The sequence below is a fragment of the Protopterus annectens genome, chromosome 14.part0 (genome assembly GCF_019279795.1).
Source record: "Protopterus annectens isolate FY-2018-M chromosome 14.part0, PAN1.0, whole genome shotgun sequence".
Taxonomy (NCBI): Eukaryota; Metazoa; Chordata; order Ceratodontiformes; family Protopteridae; genus Protopterus; species Protopterus annectens.
The window spans coordinates 975,257,682-975,280,581 of record NC_056748.1 but is presented as its reverse complement, the minus strand read 5'-3'; the positions used below and the strand labels follow the sequence as shown (position 1 = coordinate 975,280,581).

General features: G+C 37.8%; 1 protein-coding gene across 1 annotated transcript in view; it reads left to right on the top strand.

Moving 5' to 3' along the window:
* ERCC6 (ERCC excision repair 6, chromatin remodeling factor) overlaps window positions 1–22,900 on the top strand; it is a 1,256,800-nt gene that overhangs the window by 998,277 nt on the left and 235,623 nt on the right. Inside the window, exon 16 of the mRNA XM_044056771.1 lies at window positions 21,927–22,037. Coding sequence (XP_043912706.1) covers window positions 21,927–22,037 — 111 coding nt within the window. The remainder of the gene's footprint in view (window positions 1–21,926; window positions 22,038–22,900) is intronic.

The window sequence follows — 22,900 nt, the reverse complement described above, 5'->3', positions numbered from 1 at the left end:
GAGATTCTGGCTGACAAAGGTATCATAGTGAAAGGTCCAAAAGTAATTGTTCCAAAGTCCTTGCAACAAGAGTACATTACTATTTTGCATCGTGGTCACCCAGGAACCGAATCTACCAAAAGAAGCGTGAGAGGGCTAGTATTTTCGCAGTCTGTGTCACAAAGACATTGAGAAAGCACTTTCATCTTGTTCAGTGTGTAATAGTACAAAGCCTTCTCAACAGAAAGAATCACGTCATCTTAACCAGATTCCAGAATTACTTTGGTCAACAGTAGCCACTGACATCTTCGAGTGGAATGGTCAACATTACTTGGTGTTAGTAGCCTCTTATGCCAATTGGTTTGAGATTGACCTATTTCCTAACCTTGCATCCAGTACTGTCATTACTAAGATGAAGCATCATTTTGCTGTTCATGGTAGTCTGCACAAAGTTATTTCTGACAATGGCACACAGTTTACAAGCCAGCAGTTATTTATTTATTTTATTTTATTTTATTTGCAGTTTGTTAACCGGGAAAAGTCCATTGGGCCAAAATGAGCCCATTTTCAATGGAAGCCCGAGAGAAAGGCTGCATATACAACTATTACAAAGCTAATATCAACAAAGTTAACAAGTGCAATACAATTTTCAAAAACTACTAAAACAGAAGACAGAATAATAACATTTTAGCAAGGTGTTGTAACAAAGCATTGAATGAAATTAAAACATAAGTATTCTGGAGTACATAAGTGTAATTTGGATTGCAGGCATTTATGCACTCTAAGTTTCATGCAATGAGAGGTAGGAAGAATTAGAGGAGGAGAGAACAGTGAAAGTTGAACAGGTTGAGTTATGAGAAAGGAAAAAAAGGGAGAGGGAGTGGGAATGAAATGAAGGGAGTCACTAGACTGAGTTATGAGAAAGGAAAAGGGGAGAGGGAGTGGGAATGAAATGAAGGGAGTCACTAGACTGAGTTATGAGAAAGGAAAAAGGGAGAGGGAGTGGAAATGAAATGAAGGGAGTCACTAGGGTGAGTTATGAGAAAGGAAAAAAAAGGATGGGGGAGCAGAAATGATATAGAGGGAGTCAGGTGGGGTGAGAGCATGATCATTCCCAGTGAGAAAGAAAGATGGGAATGGAGCATGGTCTTGGAAATGGACTGGTTTTGGATGATTCGAATGGGGGGGGGTGAATTCCAGAGATGAGCGAGGGAGAAAGACAGGAGAAATTGCCCAGGTGCGTGTAAAGGTTTGTATGCTTCGAGGAGGTTCTGGTTACTGGGCCTGATTAGTTTGTCAGGATGTTGCAAGGTGAGTATGGAGAAGAGAGAAGTTCAAAAGACTTGCTGAAGAATGGGAATTAACTCATGTCACAAGTAGTCCAGAGTACCGGCAGTCAAATGCTTTGGCAGAACACGCAGTGCAAAGTGTAAAACAGTTACTTGAGAAGTCTAAATGAGACAATAGTGATGTTTTCCTGAATCTGTTGAATCTCGGAAATGTTCCTCTTGATAAACATCTTGGTTCACCTGCTCAGAGACTTCTGTCAAGACAAACCAGAACTACATTACCAATCAGTAGTCCATTGTTGGTTCCATGTGTCAAGAACAACAGGTTAGTGAAAGCCACCTTTGTTGAAGAAGCACCTATCCCAGAATTCCTACTACAATAAGACCAGTAAACCGCTCAATCCATTACAAGAGGGAGAAGTGGTAAGGATGCAAACGTCCAGAGGTCATGATTGGACTGGTGTCATGAAGAATATTGGTCTAGAGCTGCGATCGTACGTTGTGGAATTAGAAGGAACAACTTTTAGTTGGAATCAGAAGCATTTGAGACGGTGACCAAGCCTGTGCCACAGCAAATAACCTGTGAGAAAGACTCTATCTCAGAGTGAGTTGTCTGGTATTCCAGTTCCAGAGGAAGTTCCGGAGGACATTCCTGCTCCTGTGACGAATCCAGAAGTTCCTGAAATTTGTGCACCACAGACTAATCCTTTTGCTAAATTTAGTCCCAACTGTTATATTATGAGATATGGTCGAATCTCTAAACCTTGCAGCAGATGTGAAGCAACTTGGACTTGAGCTTGGTGTTTTGTTTCCAGTGTATATAGTAATGCATGCCTAGCTCTGATATTGTTTTTTCAAATTGCAATTTTTAAAGAGGGAGGATGTAGTTCAGTATGTGTATATATACCTTTAAGAAGCTATCGAAGGGCTTGCACAAGTATATAAATACTGAACACGTGCAGGCTAGACTGCCATTTTGTAGTTAGCTGTTGAGATGTAAGCATGTATGTAAGGTCTGTCTGTTAACTAGTTTGTTCGTATTTAATGTTGCTGCTAGCTTTCCTGATGTGTTTGTACATATTAAAGCATCTTAACGAAACTCCAAGCCATCTTGTTATATGTATTAGAGACGAACAAGTGACAGCTATACTCTGAATTCCTTTAAATGCGATGATGTGTACAGAATACATTCTTTACTGCTTTTCATATGTAACCACTGATCCTGTGATTGTGCTTCTTGTTAGCTGAAGTTTGAGACCCATAATTATGAGTTCCACACCTATGAAAAATAATGTGCAATTGCGAGAGAAGTACAACAAATGGATATTTCTTTTTTGTGGCCCCTAGGGCCCAGGTCAGTTGGAATAGTCTACTTACCTTGTTTAACAAATAGTAAGTAATAGTAGTTCCTGTTTCTTACAGACACTAATGCATAAATGCATTTATGTCAAAGTAAGGGAAATACTCTCGGATACTGCAACCTCAGACTTTATATATAGTCTCCATATTCACAGTTTCTCTTTTTTAAGGATTGCAGTTGAGGTACTCAGAATTTTAGCAGGAACCCCAATGACTGTGTTAGAGTTACATGGTTGGTTGAATTTGAAAGTTTTAAAGCACACCAATATTTTTCCTAAAAAAACAGACTTCTGTAGATCTTAAATGAAAGGCTAACAGTCCAAACATTTTAACCGAAAAACATAGCTATTTACAGATACATGTCGCATTCCTTATTCATTCTTTGAAAGTCCATGGACCTTATCTTATTATTGGTCATATCTGTTGACACATTCAGTATCCTTCATAGCCCCCCCTCAGCAGTCCATGCACTTCATGTCTATTAGCTTTCAGTACAAAACATTAAACGCATAAATCAGTTTCTAACTAAACTTAAAATCAGCAAATAAAAATTAAACTTTTTATGGAACTGATGAGCTAGAATATTAATACCCTTTTGTTTAAATGTTTGTACCCCTAATACTTAAGTCTTTTTTGTGTCTAAAACAAAAGTAGAAATCAGTATTGACATTATCATCACAGTCACTTAATTTCCACATCAAATCTTTCTACGTAATTGCTAGTCATTTCAGTGAATATTTTCCAGGGTTCCCAGTCAACCATCTATCCACATATTTATTCTTAATGCTAGTCTGTTCTTTTGTAGTTTAATTCATCCATAATAAAATAACTTTGCTACTCATAATTTAACATCTTTGATTCCCACTTTTTAGTAATTGCTTTCATAAACACAAGCGTTAGATCGTAATGAGGATCTTTTATTACTGTTCACCATAGTTCTATAAATGTTATATGAGATATTTCCACAAACTTGTCAAGCATTCAGAATAATTTTCCCGTATCCATTTCTAGAGAGATGCACAGAATTGAGCCCTTCAGGTGGCATAGAAGGAAAAAGCCCTGACTACAGCCTGTCAGTATGGATTTGATTAGTAGTTCGGTTGACTGTCAGAGCGACAAGGAAGGAATGGGCATAACCTTTCAAGGTAGGAGGGTGTTCATTGACATGCTACATAACGGGAGGTGTAGTCCATAGAGAGGTGTTGCCCTTGGGCATAATCAACGAGCTTGGGGTGGCAGGGAAAGGGAGTGGGTAGATCATAAAAACAGCCCCCCCCCCAGATGGAAGTACAATTGAGCTGAGCCCCCAGGACACACACAGAATCCACAACCAGCCCCAATGAAAAAAACAGAGCAAGTCCCAGAGGTTGGAGAGTAGCTGCTAAATGCTAGAATATTTTTAAAATACAAGTCCATCTGGAATGATTTCTCTCTGCTGTAATAACTGTTGAATTTTTTTTTTACTAATCATTCTTTAAAGCCCCCCCAAATATATGGGGAAGTCAGTTTCTTTCTTTTAATGAAGTTCCGTATATGTTTATCTCAGCCCCTATAGATGCACAGTCAGATATTAATATTGGATAGGTCTCAGTATTTTCAACTGAATGCACATGATCCTGTCAAGGATAACTTCTATCCAGTTATTCTGTCATAGAGAATAATATGTAAATTCCATCTGAACTACTGTTTGTGAAACAACAGCCTCCATAAAAAATACTTTAATGTACTTTATATTTTGCTGAATATTCACACTGAAATCCTCGTGCTATATCCAACTGATATGTTCATTTCTGTCCAATTGTCTCCCCTGTAGCATGATGATTTCAGAGATGGACAATGTTTTGCAGCATTTTTCCATATGAAAATGTGTTGGAAAGTTTCTAAAGTCACTTTAACCAGATTTTTTCCTGCATGCTGTTTTGTTATAGCAAATAAAGTGTCTTCCTTTTGCTGCAGAAGCGTGTTCTGCCAGAGCAGTTGCTATATCTATAGCTTTAAGAAATTCTGCTCCCAATAATATTTATGGAGCAGCTGCTTGGTCTTCTCTCAGTACCTTTGCAAGGCACTGTAATGTGGAAGTGCCAGGACTTTCATTTTGGAATACCATTGTAAGGTATAAGTTGCTAGAAATGAGACTTCTCAGGAGTATTAGCTTGGGACTTTGTTCTGCAGTTTGCAGGTGATGCACCTCTTTTTAGCAAATAAAGTTACATATTTACCTTAAAGTTAGAAGAATGTGTGTATTCTACTTAACATACCTTTCCACCTTTCTCTTCCTTCTGTATTAGTAGGTTTTGAAACAGTTTTTTGCATATGGTGCCTGGCTGACCGCAGATCTGGAGATAGTAAGCACTAGAATGTATTATGAGAAAGTGAGAAGAGGTCTTTTTCAACCTTGGAAAGCTACTCCTGCTGATCAGTCTTAATACCTGCCAGCATTATTACTGTTGTTTACGGAGGATTGACTTTCTGTTCCAGATCTGAAATTGCGGTGGTTGCATAACTTTAATTTCTTTATATGCAATTTATTCAGTAGTTAAAAAGTAAAAAAGTAGTAAATAGTGTGCAGTGAAGTATTTTAAATGCATGCTAGTCTGAATTAATTAATAAAATTTGCAGATTCAACACATTAATTCACTTTTGCAGAGTGTTCTGCAATATATCAGAATATGAATAGAACAAAGCAAGCAGCTTTAAACCAACTCCAAACCAACAGATCTAAACTGTGAACAAACTTGCAAGTTCTTAGGAAGTAATTGAAAATTCAAAAGTGAGGCCAACTAGGAGGATAAATGGACACTGGTTGTTAAAGTTAGATGCTTTCACCAAAACAATTAAGTTAGTTTATTTTGTGTAGTTGTGGGTGAGACCATGAGTTAGGAGTTTTGTCTCTTAGTGATTAATAAGAGAAGTGGGTTGTGTGGCAGAATTGGAATATTTTGAAGGTGAAGGTTGCAAATGGAAATGAGACTGCCATGATATGACACACACTGTTATTGAAGAGCCCCCCAAAAAAATGTTCAAGTAATAAGTAGCTTGGATGTCAGTCTGACTGGTTTGCTCAATGTACAGATGAGTCAGTTGGCAGTGGCTGTGACTGATGAAGCACAGTATCTTCAGGATCAGCAGAAAAACACTGAACTAGTAAGCAAAAGTTAAGGGGCAGCAGCTCTAGATGCAAGATATCAGAGGACGTGATCATCAGTTCTGGCATTCATTTTCTGAGTGATAGCTGCTTCTGCACTCCATGTGTCTTCTAGTACAGTACCAGCAAGCATTCAGAAATTAATTCCAATAATGCATTTTTTGCAGCAACTGTATCAAGGCCACTTGATACATGCTGCCTCACTCCACAAGTAATAGACTTAATTACAACCTGCTGAAAACTAATTATTTCTCCCAAAATTCTCTGAAGTGCCATAATATTAATTTTAGGTGGAATATAAATTGCATGCCAGTGTAATCCTCCTCCTGTGCCCTCACCAAGAATTATACCGCAGTATAAAGAAAAAAATGATCAATTTTAACAATTGGCTAAGCTTCTGGTGTCATTCAAAGGGGATCCAGTGTCTGTCAGCCTTGGACGACATGCTCAACAGGCCTCATTGCTTCACAAGAGATGGCTTGCACCTGTCACCCCTAGGCTTTTGAATACTGTCCAAGGCTCTTGCTGCCCCCATAGTGCCTTTTTTAGGCAAGGCTCAAAAGTCAAACCCACCTCCATAAACAGCACAAATAAAAAAATGAGAGTTATGCTACTCAACGCCAGGAGTTTAAATCTCAAAATGCATGTGCTCTAAGCACTCCTCAGTATGGTAAACGTCGACATCTGTGCAGTAACTGAAACCTGGTTCAAGGCTCCACAGAGCACCCCAGCACTACCGGGCTACAACTCATACCACACATTTCAGCCACAGAACATGGGCCGAAACACAAAAGGAGGGGGTGTATCCATATTCATGAAGGATACCTACACCTCCAGGTTAGTGGCACAGCATGATACCTCAGAGATCATCCATGTGCAACTAACATCAGGCAAATCTGCAATGCAAATTGTGGCCTGCTACAGATCACCCTCCATGACCCAGGACCACCACTCCGCCTTTCTGGAGACACTGGAAAACACAAAGGTCCTACCGAGCACCCTGATATTGGGTGATTTCAATTACCCTACAGTTGACTGGGAAAATGACTCAAGTACAAACTCCCAGGTCCAGCGCTTCTTGGAATTTATCAATTCAAATGCCCTGGATCAGCTGGTAAACTCCCCTACCAGAGGGGAAAACATATTGGACCTGGTCATCACCAACATGGGCGACAGGTGTTCCACACCAGAAGTCAACCCATCACTGGTTAGATCAGACCATAAACTAATCACTCTGCATGTCCACACCCCACCACCACCCCCAACTAAGGAAACCACAGTAAAAAAACTTTTCTAAAACAAACTTCACCTTACTTAAGACAGAGGTGGTAAGTTTCACAGCCCCCACGCTAAAGGATAACGCTGCCCAAGATGCAGAAACCTTTACAATAGCACTCTATGAGCACCTACAAGGATGCATGGATCATGCCATCCCTAGCAAAACCAAGACTCACTCCCCTAAGAGAAGGAAACCAGTCTGGTGGACCCTTGCCATAAACAGGCTATACAATAGAAGGAGGAAACTAGTTCAGAAAAAAAACAAATCCCAAGAAGGAAAGGCATCCCTGATCAGTATCAGTAAGAAACTAAGGTCGCTCATAAAATCCTCCAAGGCTAACCTTGAAAGAAAAATAGCCAATGATTCGAAAGATAACCACAAAGCTTTCTTTACAAGAATCTAAGTGGCAACTTGCAGATATGCTCTGAGCTAGTGCAAAATAGCACAAAATATACTGAACCCACTGATATTGCCAACATCCTAGCAGATAGATTCAGTGCAAACGTCACTCCCCTCTCACCCCCAAAAGGGCCCACAACAATACCAGAAAAGTGTAGTGTCCCAGAAATCACAGAAGCACAGGTGAAAACAGCCCTTTCAAATCCAAAAGCACAGCATCAATGGAGCCAGATGGTGTACACCCCCAGGCTGCGTCTTGCATGAACTACAGAATGAACTAACTCCCCACTTAAACACATTGTTCAACCTCAGCCTCTCCACAGGCTACGTGCCCATAGAATGGCGCACAGCAATGGTTATTCCACTCCACAAAGGAGGGGCCACAACTGACCCTGATAACTATTGCCCCATAAGCCTGACTAGCCTGGTCTGCAAGGCTGTGGAGCGCATCATCATGGAACTTATTAACAAAGACATTGTAAACCTCCAAACACTTCACCCGACCCAGTTCGGCTTTGTTAAGGGCAGATCATGCCTACTAAACCTGATTGACTTCTTCGAGACAGTCACCAAGACCATAGATGAGGGGAAGGTAATTCACACAGCCTACCTTGACCTCGCCAAGGCTTTTGACACCATTCCCCACTCAGGAATTATAGAAAAACTCACCAGCCTGAACATAAACCCCTATGTCACGAGATGGGGTTGCCAACTGGCTTACAGACAGAACTCAAACGGTAAGAATAGCGGGCTCCAGGTCCGACTCTAAACCAGTCACAAGTGGTGTCCCACAAGGCTAAGTCTTGGGACCCCTACTGTTCGGCATATACTTCTCAGAAGTACAGGCAAACACAGGAGGATTATGGCTAACCAAGTTCGCCAATGACTGCAAACTGGGAGCCATAATTGACTCACCGGCTGACACAGACATTCTCCAAAAGGGCCTTACTGAGACGGACACCTGGTGTCAAAGTCATGGTCTCAAGCTAAATGCCAGAAAATGCATAGTCATCCCATTTGGGAAAAACAAAACACCCATGAATTACTACATAGGTGGCAATACAGAAGAGGTAATAAGAGATCTGGGGACCCAGGTAGATAGTAATCTCTCCTTTGACAATCATATTGCCAAAGTAGTTAGGAAATCCTTCTATGTAGCCCATCTAATTTCTAAAGGGTTCGCATCTAGAAATAAAGAGGTTATAGTGCCCGTCTACTCGACACTCATCAGACCCATCATAGAAAACAATGCCCCGTTTGGGATGTACCTCACAAGGCACTTCCAACAGCTGGAAAGGCCACAAAAGTACCTCATCAAGAGGATTACTGGTCTCAAACGTATGTCCTATGCAGCCCGACGGGAAAAACTCCAGCTGTACTCAGTGGCATATCGCTTACTCAGAGGTGATCTCTGCCTGACTTACAAAGCCATGTCCAACTCAGAATTGATGGACATACTCCACCTAAAGAAATCCAAGTCACTGCGAGCCACTCGCTCTAGTGAGCTAAACCTCGCCACAACAATGAATAGAACATGCTGGAGGGATAGATTCCTGTCACAGAGACTCCCCATGCTTTGGAACAAAATTCCTAACTACATTAGGCAGAGCCCCTCACTATCACTCTTCAAGAGAAACCTTGACGAGTGGATGGGTAACAGAAAATACACCCCTGGGATCACTTCATTGACTCTTCTTGACAGAGGCTCAGTTAATTAATCAATGGGGCGGCGAAAGCTGACACACTCTGGCTAGGCTTATAAATGCCCTCTGGCAGATAGCCTAGTACCTACCTATGAACCTATAACCTCTTATTACCACAAATCTGACATTATTATCTTTTTTTCCCTCTTTTGTCACTATTGCAGCCCCTCTGGCAGTCAGTTTTGTTACCCCCCTTTCCTTTCTTTGACAAATTAACATGCTCATTTTAATTCATATCTGTTTCCTGTAACATTGCTATGTGTACCCTACAATTCTTAATATAATGCAGTATTCTTTGCTTGCTATTTATCAATGCCTTCAATGCTGTTAACATTCCATGATAAAGTTGATAAGGCAGTCATTCTGATAAGAAATTACTACATTCACATATTCTGCATGATCATTCTTTTGAATATTTGTTTCCTACTTGCAACTTACACATACACATTAATGCTTGACATGCTGATCTTGTATGGATTTGCTGCTTTTCTTCTCTATTTGAACCCTTGTCACATTTTCCAAGGCATTTTGCTTTAATAAATACACACAAGAACTTAATTTTCAACCCCAACCCCTTTTAACTCACCACAAATGCATAAACCTTTATACACATTCCAGAAATGGAAGTTACCTCTCTCTCTCTCTCTATATATATATATATATATATATATATAGGGAGTTGCTCCAAATGGACAACTTACATTCACAGGCTTTACAGATTCTAAAGTTAGGTTTAATCATTCTGGAAGTGCATGCTAATGTGTTTGTGTACCATCTGTCCTTGCCCTTTCCTGGTTTCCCTCCCATGTGTCAAAAACAGCTTACAAGGTCTCCGTTACGTGATTTTTAGCCTTTAGATAAAGTGCAGTGGCTACTCTTAAATGAATAAAATAAATTGTGCACTGTTATATTTAGTAAGTATTAATGCTGCAGCTACGTGCAAAGGTATTCACGTCTCTCAACATCAAACTGTCATTTGTTTTCACTGAACTGTTGCTCCCCTTTAAATACTAATCATGCTGTTTCTTGTACAAATACCTCAGAGCACATTCTTCAGTTATTTCCTGATTAATTGCTTACAGCATCAAACTTACTGCCGCAAACTGCTGGCACTTGTTGAAAACAATTCTTTTTAGCACTGGAAAATTTACCATGATTTTCATGCTTAAAATTTTCTAGCCTGTTGCTTAGAAAAAAAAATCCCATATGTGCAACATAAATTAAGAACATTAACTTGTACTTCCACCTATATAAAAACAGAGTAAATTACTATATTTTAATTTACATGCAATATATCAGTACACTGTTACATCTCCCCAAGCACGCAAAGATTGTAACATTATATTGTGTATGTCTAGCCTTTATCTTGCTACAGTGTAAACCTCATATATGCATCACAGTTAAAGCAATTTCTTACTTTAACATCACTAGCATAAACAGCAGTCACCAATGAGACCTCCCGATTTCATATTTAAGACGTCTGAGCATACTATTTAGAACTACTTTACAATGTAGCATGCAGTTTACTTCAATGCGTTTATTTTGATAACTAACCAAAACTTTTTCATTACTCACAACTTCATCTTCAGTCTTTTAATTGTCCTTCTAAACATTAATGACAGAGAAGGAATTATGCTGCAGAGGCCTTCCACATGTTTAGCAGAGTCAGCAAAATTCCAGTCTTTTTTTCTTACAAAAGCACACTTCTCGTCTCCAAAATTCATCCTGTGGAAATAATACTTTATAGTTCTTCCATTTATTTCCTATATTCATATTATTGCTGGTCTTCTCCCTCATCATCTTGACCAAACAACACTATCAAGTTCAATGTACTTCTGATTTTTGTTGTCAGCACCTCTGTTGTTCCTGATGTGGAAGCATTTTCCTTTGGAACAATAGAAAAGGTTTTCGTTTGCTGTTTTCAGAAGAATAAGAGGTAGTCCCTTTCATCTTGCTGACTCACTTTTCTGTTGGGTAAACTTTTCTATTCCTCTTTAGTGTATTCTGCATCCTAAAAATGCCTTTGATCCTCCAGGAAAACAATATTCTCAAAATAGCTGGATATAACAACTTGAATTTTACACTTACATCTCAACAAGTCCTGATTGCAAGAATAAACTCACTTTTCTTCTGCCTGGGGTACATTGAATAATCATTTAGTACAAACACTCTGGTGTCCTGAATTTTTAATATTTTTCTTTTCTGCTATTATTTTTGTTAGGCACAGACCTTTCTGTTGGTGTGATTGCAGCTTGCCTGCTTTGGAGCATACACTGGGATTCCTGCTGTGAAGTACCAGTTCAGTTGCTCACTTATACTTTTATAAAACAAATGCAACCAATCCCTTCTCCTTCATCTGGTATAGTAGGAAATCTCAGGTTTTCTCTGTGTGCTCTGTCTTCTCATTTTAACCACTGGTTCAGACACATCATATTCAGCCAGTCTTTCCTTCATTTCAGCCTTTGATTTCTGCTGTTATCCAGTTTTATAAATAGCTACAAAATGTCTTATTTTTTCCTTTTTTGTGTCATTTGGCTTTATATATACTTCCAGTGTCTCACTCAAACTCCTCTGAATACATTTGATTTAGTTTCCTTTGAATTGCTGAAAGTCATCTCCTGCACTGAAGCTGAAACCTGAACTGCTTTTTGATGAACAGCTGCATGCCTCCTCCCCACCAGAATTGTTTAGGCTTTCTCATTCTTTCTCCAGATTTCTTCCTTGTTGACATTGATAAAGTGTATTGACTAACCACTAACTGAATTTTACCTAAATTGATAGTTATTGTTTTTCGACAGTTTCTGTTTTCACATTGAAGAGTTCTAATCAACTTTTTGATTAGTGTGCAGACATCTTGGAAGTCTTAGATGTTTCCCCCTTGCTTAGCGTTTGTCACTTATCTTCCTCTGTGTACACCATTTTAGAATTACGTGAAATTTCACAATTCATGCTTTTGGAATTTATACTATGCGGTTTTATTTCATACTTGCCTCACTTTTTTGTGTCAGTGGCTGCACAGGTGACATACTCCTTTTTGGTGCAGGAAGATCAAAAAGCTGTTGGTTCTATTTCCAGAAAAAGTGCTTGGATTCATTTCATAATGCTGATACTGCAGTGCAGTGTAAAGAGGAAAACTGCAGTCCTCAGGGTGCCATGCTTTGGATGGGATGTTGAACCTAGGTCCCATTTAACTTTGTTGATGGTAGCCCAAGAGATGCAAGGGATCCCGTGGCACTTATTGAAAAAAGAGTAGGTGTCCTTTATTTATATACAAAAGTAACTCTTATTGACAAAATATTTACAAGTGCACAAATATATATGTGTATATATACACACACACACACACACATATATATATATATATATATATATATATATATATATATATATATATATATATATATATCCCAAGGATATTGCCAATATCCTGGCAGATCCAAATAAATGTCATCTTCACCCCCTAAAGGGCCCATCTCAATACCAAACGATTGTCAAATTCCAGTAATCATCGCCACACAGGTAAAAAACGCACTCTCCAAAGCTAAGAATACAGCATCCATGCGACATCCCGGGCTGTGTACATAATGAACTACAAAATGAAGTGGCACCTCACCTAAGTGTCATGTTTAATCATAGCCTCACCTCAGGCTTTGTGCCCAGTGAGTGGCACACAACTACAGTTATCCCACTCCACAAGGGGGGATCCCCCTTGGATCCCGGGAACTATCATCCCATCAGTCTGACGATCCTGATCTGCAAAGACATGGAGCGCATTATCATGGAACTTATAAACAAAGACATTGGCAACCATCAAACACTGGACCCCACTCAGTTTGGTTTCGTGAAGGGCTGATGTTGTCTCCTCAACCTGATTGACTTCTTCGAATCAGTCTCCAGAGCCGTGGACAAGGGTAGAGCGGTCCACACAGCCTATCTGGACCTCGCCAAGGCCTTCGACACTATTCCTCACTCTGGAATCATAGATAAACTTACTAAGCTGGGCATTAATCCCTACATCACTCAATGGGTTGCCAACTGGCTTACTGACAGAACCCACACTGTAAAAGTAGCCCACTCCAAAGCCAGCTCCAGACAAGTGACGAGTGGAGTACGTCAGGGTTCAGTCCTGGGACCGGTCTTGTATGGCATCTACTGTTCTGAAGTACAGGCCAACGCTAAGGGACTCTGGCTAACAAAGTTCGCAGATGACTGCAAACTGGGAACCAGTATCGAATCCCCAAATTATGTGGATATTCTACAAAAGGGCTTTATAGAAACATATGCTTGGTCCCAGAGCCATGGGCTCAAGTTCAATGCCAAGAAATGTATAGTTATCCCCTTTGGGAAAAAACATGTACCCATGAATTACCACATAAGTGGCAGTACACTAAACACCAAAAATATAAGGGACTTAGGGACACAGGTGGACAGTAGTCTCACCTTCGATAACCACGTCGTCACAACAGTCAGGAAATCCTTCTATGTGGCATATCTCATCACTAAGGGCTTTTCATCCAGAAAAAAGGAGGTCATTGTTCCACTGTACTCATCACTCATTAGACCCATTATAGAGTACAATGCTCCGTTTGGTATGTACCTCACAAGACATCTGCAACAGTTGGAAAGGCTGCAGAAATACCTCACTAAAAGAATCACAGGCCTAAACCAGATGCCCTATGCTGACCATCTAAAAAAAACTCCAGTTATACTCTCACATATCGTCTACTCAGAGGTGATCTCTGCTTAACATACAAGGCCATGTCAAACCCAGAGCTGTTGGACATGCTACACTTAAAGAAATCCCAATCCCTCAAAGCCACATGCTCCAGGGATCTAAACCTGGTCATCACAATGAACAAAACATGCTGGAGGGATAGGTTTCTGTCCCAGAGACTCCCCATACTCTGGAATAGACTGCCCATACATGTCAAGCAGAGTGCCTCTTTGGCCCTCTTCAAAAGGAACCTTGACGATTGGATGGGAGATAGGAAATTCACCCCAGGGATCACATCATTTGCCCTGCTAGACAGGGGACCAGGGAAGTAAATATTCTAGAAAGAAATAGCCAGGGATTATGGCTAGGCTTGTATAGGCCCTAGGGCCGATAGTCTAGTACCAACCTATGAACGTTGTGTATATATGAGTCTGCCTTCTTTTAACAAAGTTACATTTTACCCAGCCCCACTTCTCTGAAGCTGCATTACACCGAAAGCACAGACTGCCATCCTTTCCTTGTGAAAGGAACCACTTGGCCACCATGGGAATAAACCTAAACGGATCAAAAGTAAACCCACCAAAGAGGGGTCCCCCCCCTACTTAAATATGCCAACCCCGAGATCTCACTACACTGAAGAGAGGGCTGAGTTCACCATGGTGGCCAAGTGGTTCCTTTCACAGGGAAAGTATTTCAGCAGTTTGTGCTTTCGGTGGAATGCAGCTTTGGAAAAGTGTGGTCAGGTAAGTAACGTTTAACGAAATATAATTTCATTAAAAGAAGATAGACCCATATTGTGTGTGTGTGTGTGTGTGTATATATATATATATATATATATACACACACACACACACACACACACACACACACACACACACCATACTAAATGTTCATCCCTGAAAGAATCCCACTCCTTTTTCCATAACCAATATCTGATTTTACTTAATATTGTTGCTAACATACATTTAACATTAAACGTATTTTAATTTATTTTTTCATTCCATATAACCCATATAAGATAAAATAACTATCTGTTCTTTTAACATATTTATTTCTATTCTGGTAATATCCATGTTTATTTTATCCACTTCATTTATATCTTCAAAAAATCTTCTTTACATGTTTTTCCTCATAATTTTTTTACTCTTTTTTTTTTTACATTTCAAAAACACATGTTCCGTACTTTCTTCTTCTTGACAATGTAAACATATTCTGTATGTTTTATTCGTATGTGGCATATTTCCTTTTACAGCCATTTTATCTATCACCAGTCTCCACAAAAAAATCTTGATCTTCTACTTTCTCATTACACCATTTGCTTCTTATTTTTATAGCTTTTATTTTTTATCTGTTAGATTTTTTTTCATGGTGTTACATAGTAATGTTTTATCATTACATTATTATATTTATTTTTCTATATCACCAATTTTTATTTTCCACAATAATAGTTTTTTCTTGGTAATATTTTATTTCCACATTTATATACCTTTTTTCTCTTTTGCTCTTTTTTACCATACCCCCAAATTTGTCATATTTATATTTATGCAGTTTTACTACTAAACTCTCATCTTTTTCATTTATCAGTTTTAACACTTTGTATAAATTTAATGATGTAGCATATACCACTGGATTATTTAACCCTAAACCTCTCCCCTCCTTTGTTTAGGTGCAAAACTCCTTAATATACTGGGTTTAATTTAGAACCCCATATAATTGAAAAAAATATCTGCAATAATTCCTTTTCAAATACTATTGGCAACATAAATACACTTGCTAAGTATGCTGCATTTCTCAACTGTATTGAATTTATCAAATAAGCCTTTTTTTCTGAATGATAATTTATATATTCTCCAGAAGAGATAGCATTGTTTTATTTCTTGTGGTGTTTTCCCCATTTAATTCTGCTTACATCTTTATTCCCAAATTTTATACCTAACACAGAAATTTCATTCATTATAAAATGTATATCCCTTATCTTTACTACATCACCTAAACCTTTACTTTTCTCTTTATTTAAAGCCATCCCTATCATCTCTAGACACTCATTTGTACAAAATATTTATTTTAAACAAATTCTTTTTGCTGTTATTATAATGCCATCTGCATATGTTAACAGAACTGGAATTCTTAACCCTTCAGATGTTAAATACCCTGCCTCTTTAATTTTGTAATTTATTTCACATATTGTAACATTCATAACTAATGCAGACAGTATACAACTCATTGGACATCCTTGTCGTACACCACTCTTCATATGTACCTCTTGGTTTAACCAGCCATTTACAAGTATTTTTTGCTTTATTATTAATATTTGCTGATGTCATGTCTAGTTGTGTCAAATGCCTTAATAAGGTCCTCTATCATGATTTAATTTCTTTACAGTTCATAATGTCCACAATTTCTCTATCATTAATGATTCTTGACAACCCATCCCCTTTATACTAAATGTGGTAGTTCAAATAATATTTTTCATTTTAGTTTCATAAAGATCTTACAGTCGTTATTATTCAATACTATTGGTCTCCATTTTTATAATTGTCTTCTATCTTCCGTCTTCTGTATGAATTTAAGTATTCCACTACAAGTAATTATTTATGCATAAAACTTTCATTTAACCATTCATTCAAAATCTTTAAAAAAATATATATTTTTTGCCAATCGCTTAAGTTTTTATACATTTCATCCCCTATTCCATCTGGATCTGCAACTGAATCTATATTTACTTGTCCTAATACTTTATCTAGTTCATTTATAGAAATCTCCTTTTCCAATGCTTTATTCTCTTTTTCTGTTAACTTTTTTTTTTTTTTTTTTTTACTGTCCATGTTTTTCACTGCCTTCTTTTTTTCTTTAAACATTTGCTGTACATATTTTACTACACTATTCATAATCTTTTCCTGAAGGGTGGCTGCAGTGGTTAGCATTGCCGCCTCACAGCAAGAGGTTCTCCGGTTCGATCCTTGGCTGCGGTGCCTTCTGTGCGGAGTCTGCATGTCCTCCCTGTGGTCACGTGGGTTTCCTCCGGGTGCTCCAGTTTCTTCCCACATCCCAAAGACATGCTGTAGGTGGATTGGATACTGTAAATTGGCCCTAAGTGTGAGTGCGTGCATGTGTGTACCTTCCACCTGGTGGCTGGCAACTCAACACCATAAAACTCCACTGCCAATCTTGAGTGGACAGGTGATCTGCTGTGGCGACCCCTAACCGGGAAAAGCCGAAAGAAGAAGATTCATAATCTTTTCCTGAGTTCATTCTATTTCTGCTTTTACATTTTTATTTCTGTCATTACACTACCATCTTCCTTTACTAATCTGTTTAAGTAACTCGATACTACTACTTTTCCTTGTAAAATATCTTTGCTTATATAATTTGTTTTATTTGTCAGAGAACTTTGTCATTTGTTCTAAATCTTCGTATGCATCATTATATGTTCTTTTATATTTTTCTTTCTCACATCATATTGTCACTGTTAAAAACATTTTTTTATATTTTTCCTTAATCATCATCCACCATTTAGACCAATGTTTATAAAGCGATTTTATAGTAATATATTTCCATAACTGTATTACTGATCTCTTTCCTTCTTCATTCCATACTTTCTCATTTATCCTTTTAACTCCTTTGCCTATTTTTCATACATTCCTTGTTTTCCTTTATCTCTAGGCTTATTGCAAGATGATGAGAAAATCCTGTTTCAGCTACCTCTGCTTCTCCTATAGCTAAAATTCTGTTACTATAAAATAATCTGTTTCAGTTCTACACATACCCCTTTTGTAGCTCCATGAATTTTTGTCCAGACTTTTAACTTATCACATCGTATAGCTTCTAACATGCTTCTTACATCATTTCCTTTCTTTTTGTGCTTGCCTTTTAAATCACAATGAAAGTCTGCTGTTATTGTAATATTCATATGTATCACTATATAGTCTAAATCTGATGAAATAAGCTTCTCCTTTATTCACAATTAGTGTAAGCATATCATTTTATAATTCTATGTACTTGTTCTTTTCATTTTAAATTTGCAGTGGTTAATCTTCCCTTTTTTGCTAAAGTTGCATCTAATATCGTTACTGTATTTCTACAGAATATGGCTATTCCAGAACATCTCTCATTTCCCAAATTCCAGATTCTTTCCTCCCCATGGTTTCTCTGTTTGTAATCTTTCTTCATTTGTTAAAAGTCATGTCCCCGTTACTGTTATTTTCATTTTTGCAATCAATCCATATATTAGAAGTAATATAATTACTTCTGCATCACATGTATTATACCACTCCAAAATTCCTGTTTTTCGTACAATATTCTTAGTACTATTCACATTTACAGAACGCACTCTAAAATTTTAATTTTCCGTTTTCTTTAAATTCATGGTTTCATAAGTTCATAGCGAATTACTAGGCTAGCTTTCTTCAAAGTCTGTTTTTAAGCCTAACCAACTTTCTTCCCAAAGATGAAAATCAGATACCTTTTATCTGAGTAAAACACCTTAACCATTGTACCATCCCCATTCTTTAGTTGAATCTATTCTTTTTCATCCATTTCCTTTCTTTTTTTCTTTTGTACTTATCCCTTTAAACTTTTTAAATTTTGTTTCTTTGTCTTTTACCAATAGAATTCTTTTTTTTTTTTCATTTTGCTACCTCCCAGTTTGTCTTCATCACTTATTTCAGAACTTTCTTCTGTTGTCATTATTTTTTTCTCATCTAATTTTTCTTCTGTTTCTACCACTACTAAAATTTCTTCTGATTGTTCATTTTCTTCCCCCTTACTGTTATTTTCATTTTTGCAATCAATCCATAAATGTCCAATTTTGTTACATTTATAACATTTCAATTCACATTTTTTGCATCATGCCCCATTTCCCCACAAATATAGCATTTTTTGTTAAAGTTAGTTATCAAATATCCTTCTTTTGCATAAAAAACATGTTTTGGGTTGTCCCCAGTATTTTACAACATGCCTAGTCCCCTCCGCATTTATCATACTTGGTATATGTATTTTATTTTCTATTTTAACACAATATTACAATCCCAGCCACCAATCCATAAACCCCTTGTGCCATAAACTTTTACAATGTCTAGTACTACTTTACATAAAGCTTTCAAATTTCCTTTCAAAGTCTCTCTTTCTATCTCTGTTCAAAATTGTACATGAATCTTCTTTTCTGTTTCCATGTTAAATGCTTTTATCACATAAATATTCCATGGGTTACAGTCTGTCTTTTTTTCATATTCTCTAAGAAAATTTTCCATTGTAAAAACAGCCTCAGTTATAATGTCACAAAATGTCTCTTTGTTAATAAGAATAACTGCTCCTGTCATGTGCTTTAATACCCAAAGGAGTTATTAAATTGTCCCATACTTCATACCTGTCCATTTCTTTGTCTTCTTTAATTTGAATCCTTACCACGTACTTCTATTTTTCATTTTCCTCTGCCTTCTTTTCTGCTACTCCACTTATGCCTTATTTTACTTTCTCTGCATATGCCTTTTTTTTCCATCTTACCACTATTCTTCATGATTGTCTCTGCATCCTTCTTTTGAATTTTCTCCATAATGTCCCCCCAGGAAACGCCTCTTTCATTTTCTGGCTCACTCTGCACCACCATTTCTTTAAGTAATTCATCCTGCAACCCTCCCGACTGGAGGGTTGTAATTGTACATCCACCATATGCTGACTCATCTCCATCAAACAGGTTTATTTTAAACATTTCCTCAGAATCCTGCACACATTCTCTGGTCTCGATGTTTGCTTTGTCCTTCATTTCTTTCACCACTCTGTCATCTCCTTCTCTCTCCCTCTGCTTCCCTGTTTTTCTGGGCCACCTCTATGCCTGTAATAGAAACAGGTAGTGCTCCTCCAAAATGGGTCCCACTCATGACAGTGTGTATAGGTGACATTCCCCCAGTGCCCTGGCCAATTATCCCCTATTTAGTCTGAATATCACCTCAGGTGTCCGCCAAAAAGAGGACACTGACCTAGTGGGACTAACCCAGTAAACAAAAAGTAAAATAAAATACTTTCAAGACTCTGACTCAATAAAAATACATTGCAATATATTTTAGCCTTGTCCCTTTTAATGTGTACTGTCAGTCATAGCTGAATCAACATCTCAAAGTAAAATTTAAGAAAATGTGATAATACTAAAATCTGAAGAGAGCATCATTAGAGGCAAGGTTCCCTGCAGCTGTCTTAGTCTTCAGAAAAAAAATCTCTTTAAGTACTTTCTGTTGCTGAAGATGAAGTAGAAATAAGTCATTGCATGACAGTGGCACAAAACAGACTGACGGTGGAAAAACGTTTTTAAGATTTTGTCAGTATATTTTGAAAGTAAACAGCAGTTGTGAAGATTACCATTCTAAGTGAGTAGATGGAATGAGCAAAAGGGATTGTCAGTATAATCTGTGGACAACAGTGTACACATGAAAAAGAGAAAAAACTCCCAAAACAAAATCATTTCAATAAGGCTGGCTAGAATCAGGCCATTCTGGGGTCAGATAAGTGACAACAGTACTACCACCACCACTTCTGCTGGTACTACTCATAGTACTGCTGGGCCATTACTACTGTATTAAACATCGAGATAAGGATTATATACATTTTTTCAGTTTCTGGCCATGGTGGTCCTTCAAGATGACTTAAACCTCTCAGATAGTCGGGTCAGCTGTCCATGTTTGTTAGTTAAGGAAAATGAGATAATCTGCCACTGAACAAATCTCTTTTGCCTCAGTAATTTTGTTTTATTTTGTCAAATACAATCAGCTATTACTGGAAGGGTTAGGACCGTCATCTACTAGATCACTGAACAAATTTGAAAGGCTGCTGCTTGGACATTCATTCCCACATTCTCTGAGCATCACATATTAGATGTCCAGGAGCAGGATTAGTCATGCACTGCACCTTGTAGACCATTCAGGGTTTCTAGGAGCAGAGGGCATACTGCCTGGGTCTCCCTTTGTCATGTTATGGTTCTGCAGCCGGGATCCTTACCATGAGCATAATACTGCAGTACAAATATGCTGAAAAATAACATTAGGTATCTGAGTAATAGGATCATTGCTGCAAGACAGTTTTTCCTGTCTCCCTGATCCTGCACATTTTTTCTTTTATATTGTTAATTGTACTAATTTGTTTTCTTGCACTTCAAAAATAAACCCATAGTACGGCTGCATTTCTTTATTACTTTCCATTTCATTTCCTTGTACATTTTGAGTGCTTTTACTTTTAGTGGTTTAGGCTATTTTAGTGCTGCCCGGGAGCATTTGTTGATACTCTCTCCATGCTGCTTCCTTTACAACAAGCCAAAAAAGGAAGAGAGTGTTGTATACAGTACAGTTTAATTTATTACAAGATTTCTTCTCGCAGCCATGATTTGAGACTGCATTCCTGTGCCACTAGGATGTCTGACTGCTAAAAACAATCAGGTCCAGAGACTAATGTCTGCTCACAGGTAATTCTCAGACTGTTGTGTAAATGATATTTCAATTGAAAATCTAGAGGTTTGATGAACATAGTCACACAACTGTACTTTCTTTGCTGAGTAGTCTCATCCAGTAATTTGTTTTTTTTCTTTTTACTTAAAATAGTGTTTATAGTTGTGATTTATCAGTTGCTCTTGTAAGATAAAATGTGATGTTTTCGCTTTCCAGGCATCAATTAGATGTCTGTATTTCTTTGTGTTCTTGTTAAAATTATTTTGATGCTCCATGTAGCCTCCTTCTACATGATATGGCTATCACAATTCAGGAGACCTTTATAGGTATAGATAGATAGATGTCTCATTTTGGCAGTAATTACAGGTAAGCATTGAGTCTTGTTAAACTCTGCTGCACAGGTATGGGCAGTAGGGATCTTCAATGCATGTCATTCTTACTTGTTTGGAGCATCAGGTTGTAGGTTAGCCTCTCAGATATTGCTGTTAAATATAATATGAATGATTCCTAAGGAATCTGTCTGTTCTTCTGGTATAATTTTTTGCTGATTTTTAGGTGTAACAATGTGTCCATTCTTCTTCTATCTGTTGTTAAAGTTGAAAGTTAATTGATTTCCCTTTTCCTGATAGATGTTGGAAATACTTGAAATATTTGTAAGAGACAGATGCTACTCCTATCTCAAAATGGATGGATCTACGACAATTGGATCACGACAGCCCCTGGTTAATAAATATAATGAAGTAAGTGCACTGAAAAGTTTGAGGCATAGAGTCAGCACTTTCTGGTATATTATGCATACAGTTAGATGTCATTTTAAAGTGTCATTTGAGTTTTTATACAGGATTAAGCCTGTAAGCTGCTTACCAGCTGCTTTGTGTGGTCCATGGTTTTATTCCCTCAGTTTCCATTTGCCCAAGTGTGTGACTGAGCAGGTCAGTTTACCTAGACAATGTTCCTGGTCAGAATCTGGAAAAGATCCATGTGGATCATTGCTCTACCCTAGTTAATAAATATATATATATATATATATATATATATATATATATATATATATATATTTTTTTTTTTTTTTTCCTCCTTTCTTCTCTGGCCCCACTACCTACCTGAGCCACCTCTAAGTACTTGGCACCCCCCCCCCCCCATTGCCAGCAACAGGCCATTTCCCAGTTGGAGGATAAACTTGTACATTACAGGTCTCATTTTGTCAACTTTTTATGTAAGAGACATGCGCACAGTACACACTTCCACACATTAATTTTATTCATCAACCTGATTCTTCATTGAACTATTTTTTCTTCCTTTACATTTTCTAACTTACTTTTTGACATTTAATTGAGGTCAAGCAATATCATTATTATCCGTCATTGAGGTCAAGCAATATCATTATTATCCGTCATTGAGGTCAAGCAATATCATTATTATCCGACTGTTCCTTACCAACACAAAGGGAAAGCATCTGTCATTGGCATGCTTAAACATTTCTTTCTCGGTCATTTAATATTTTATTGGCAGATTAAAACATTTTCTAGTACCTAGTTTACTTGCTACATTCTGATATGCATATACCACTTAGTTATTTACTGACACTGTTATTTTCAGTTCA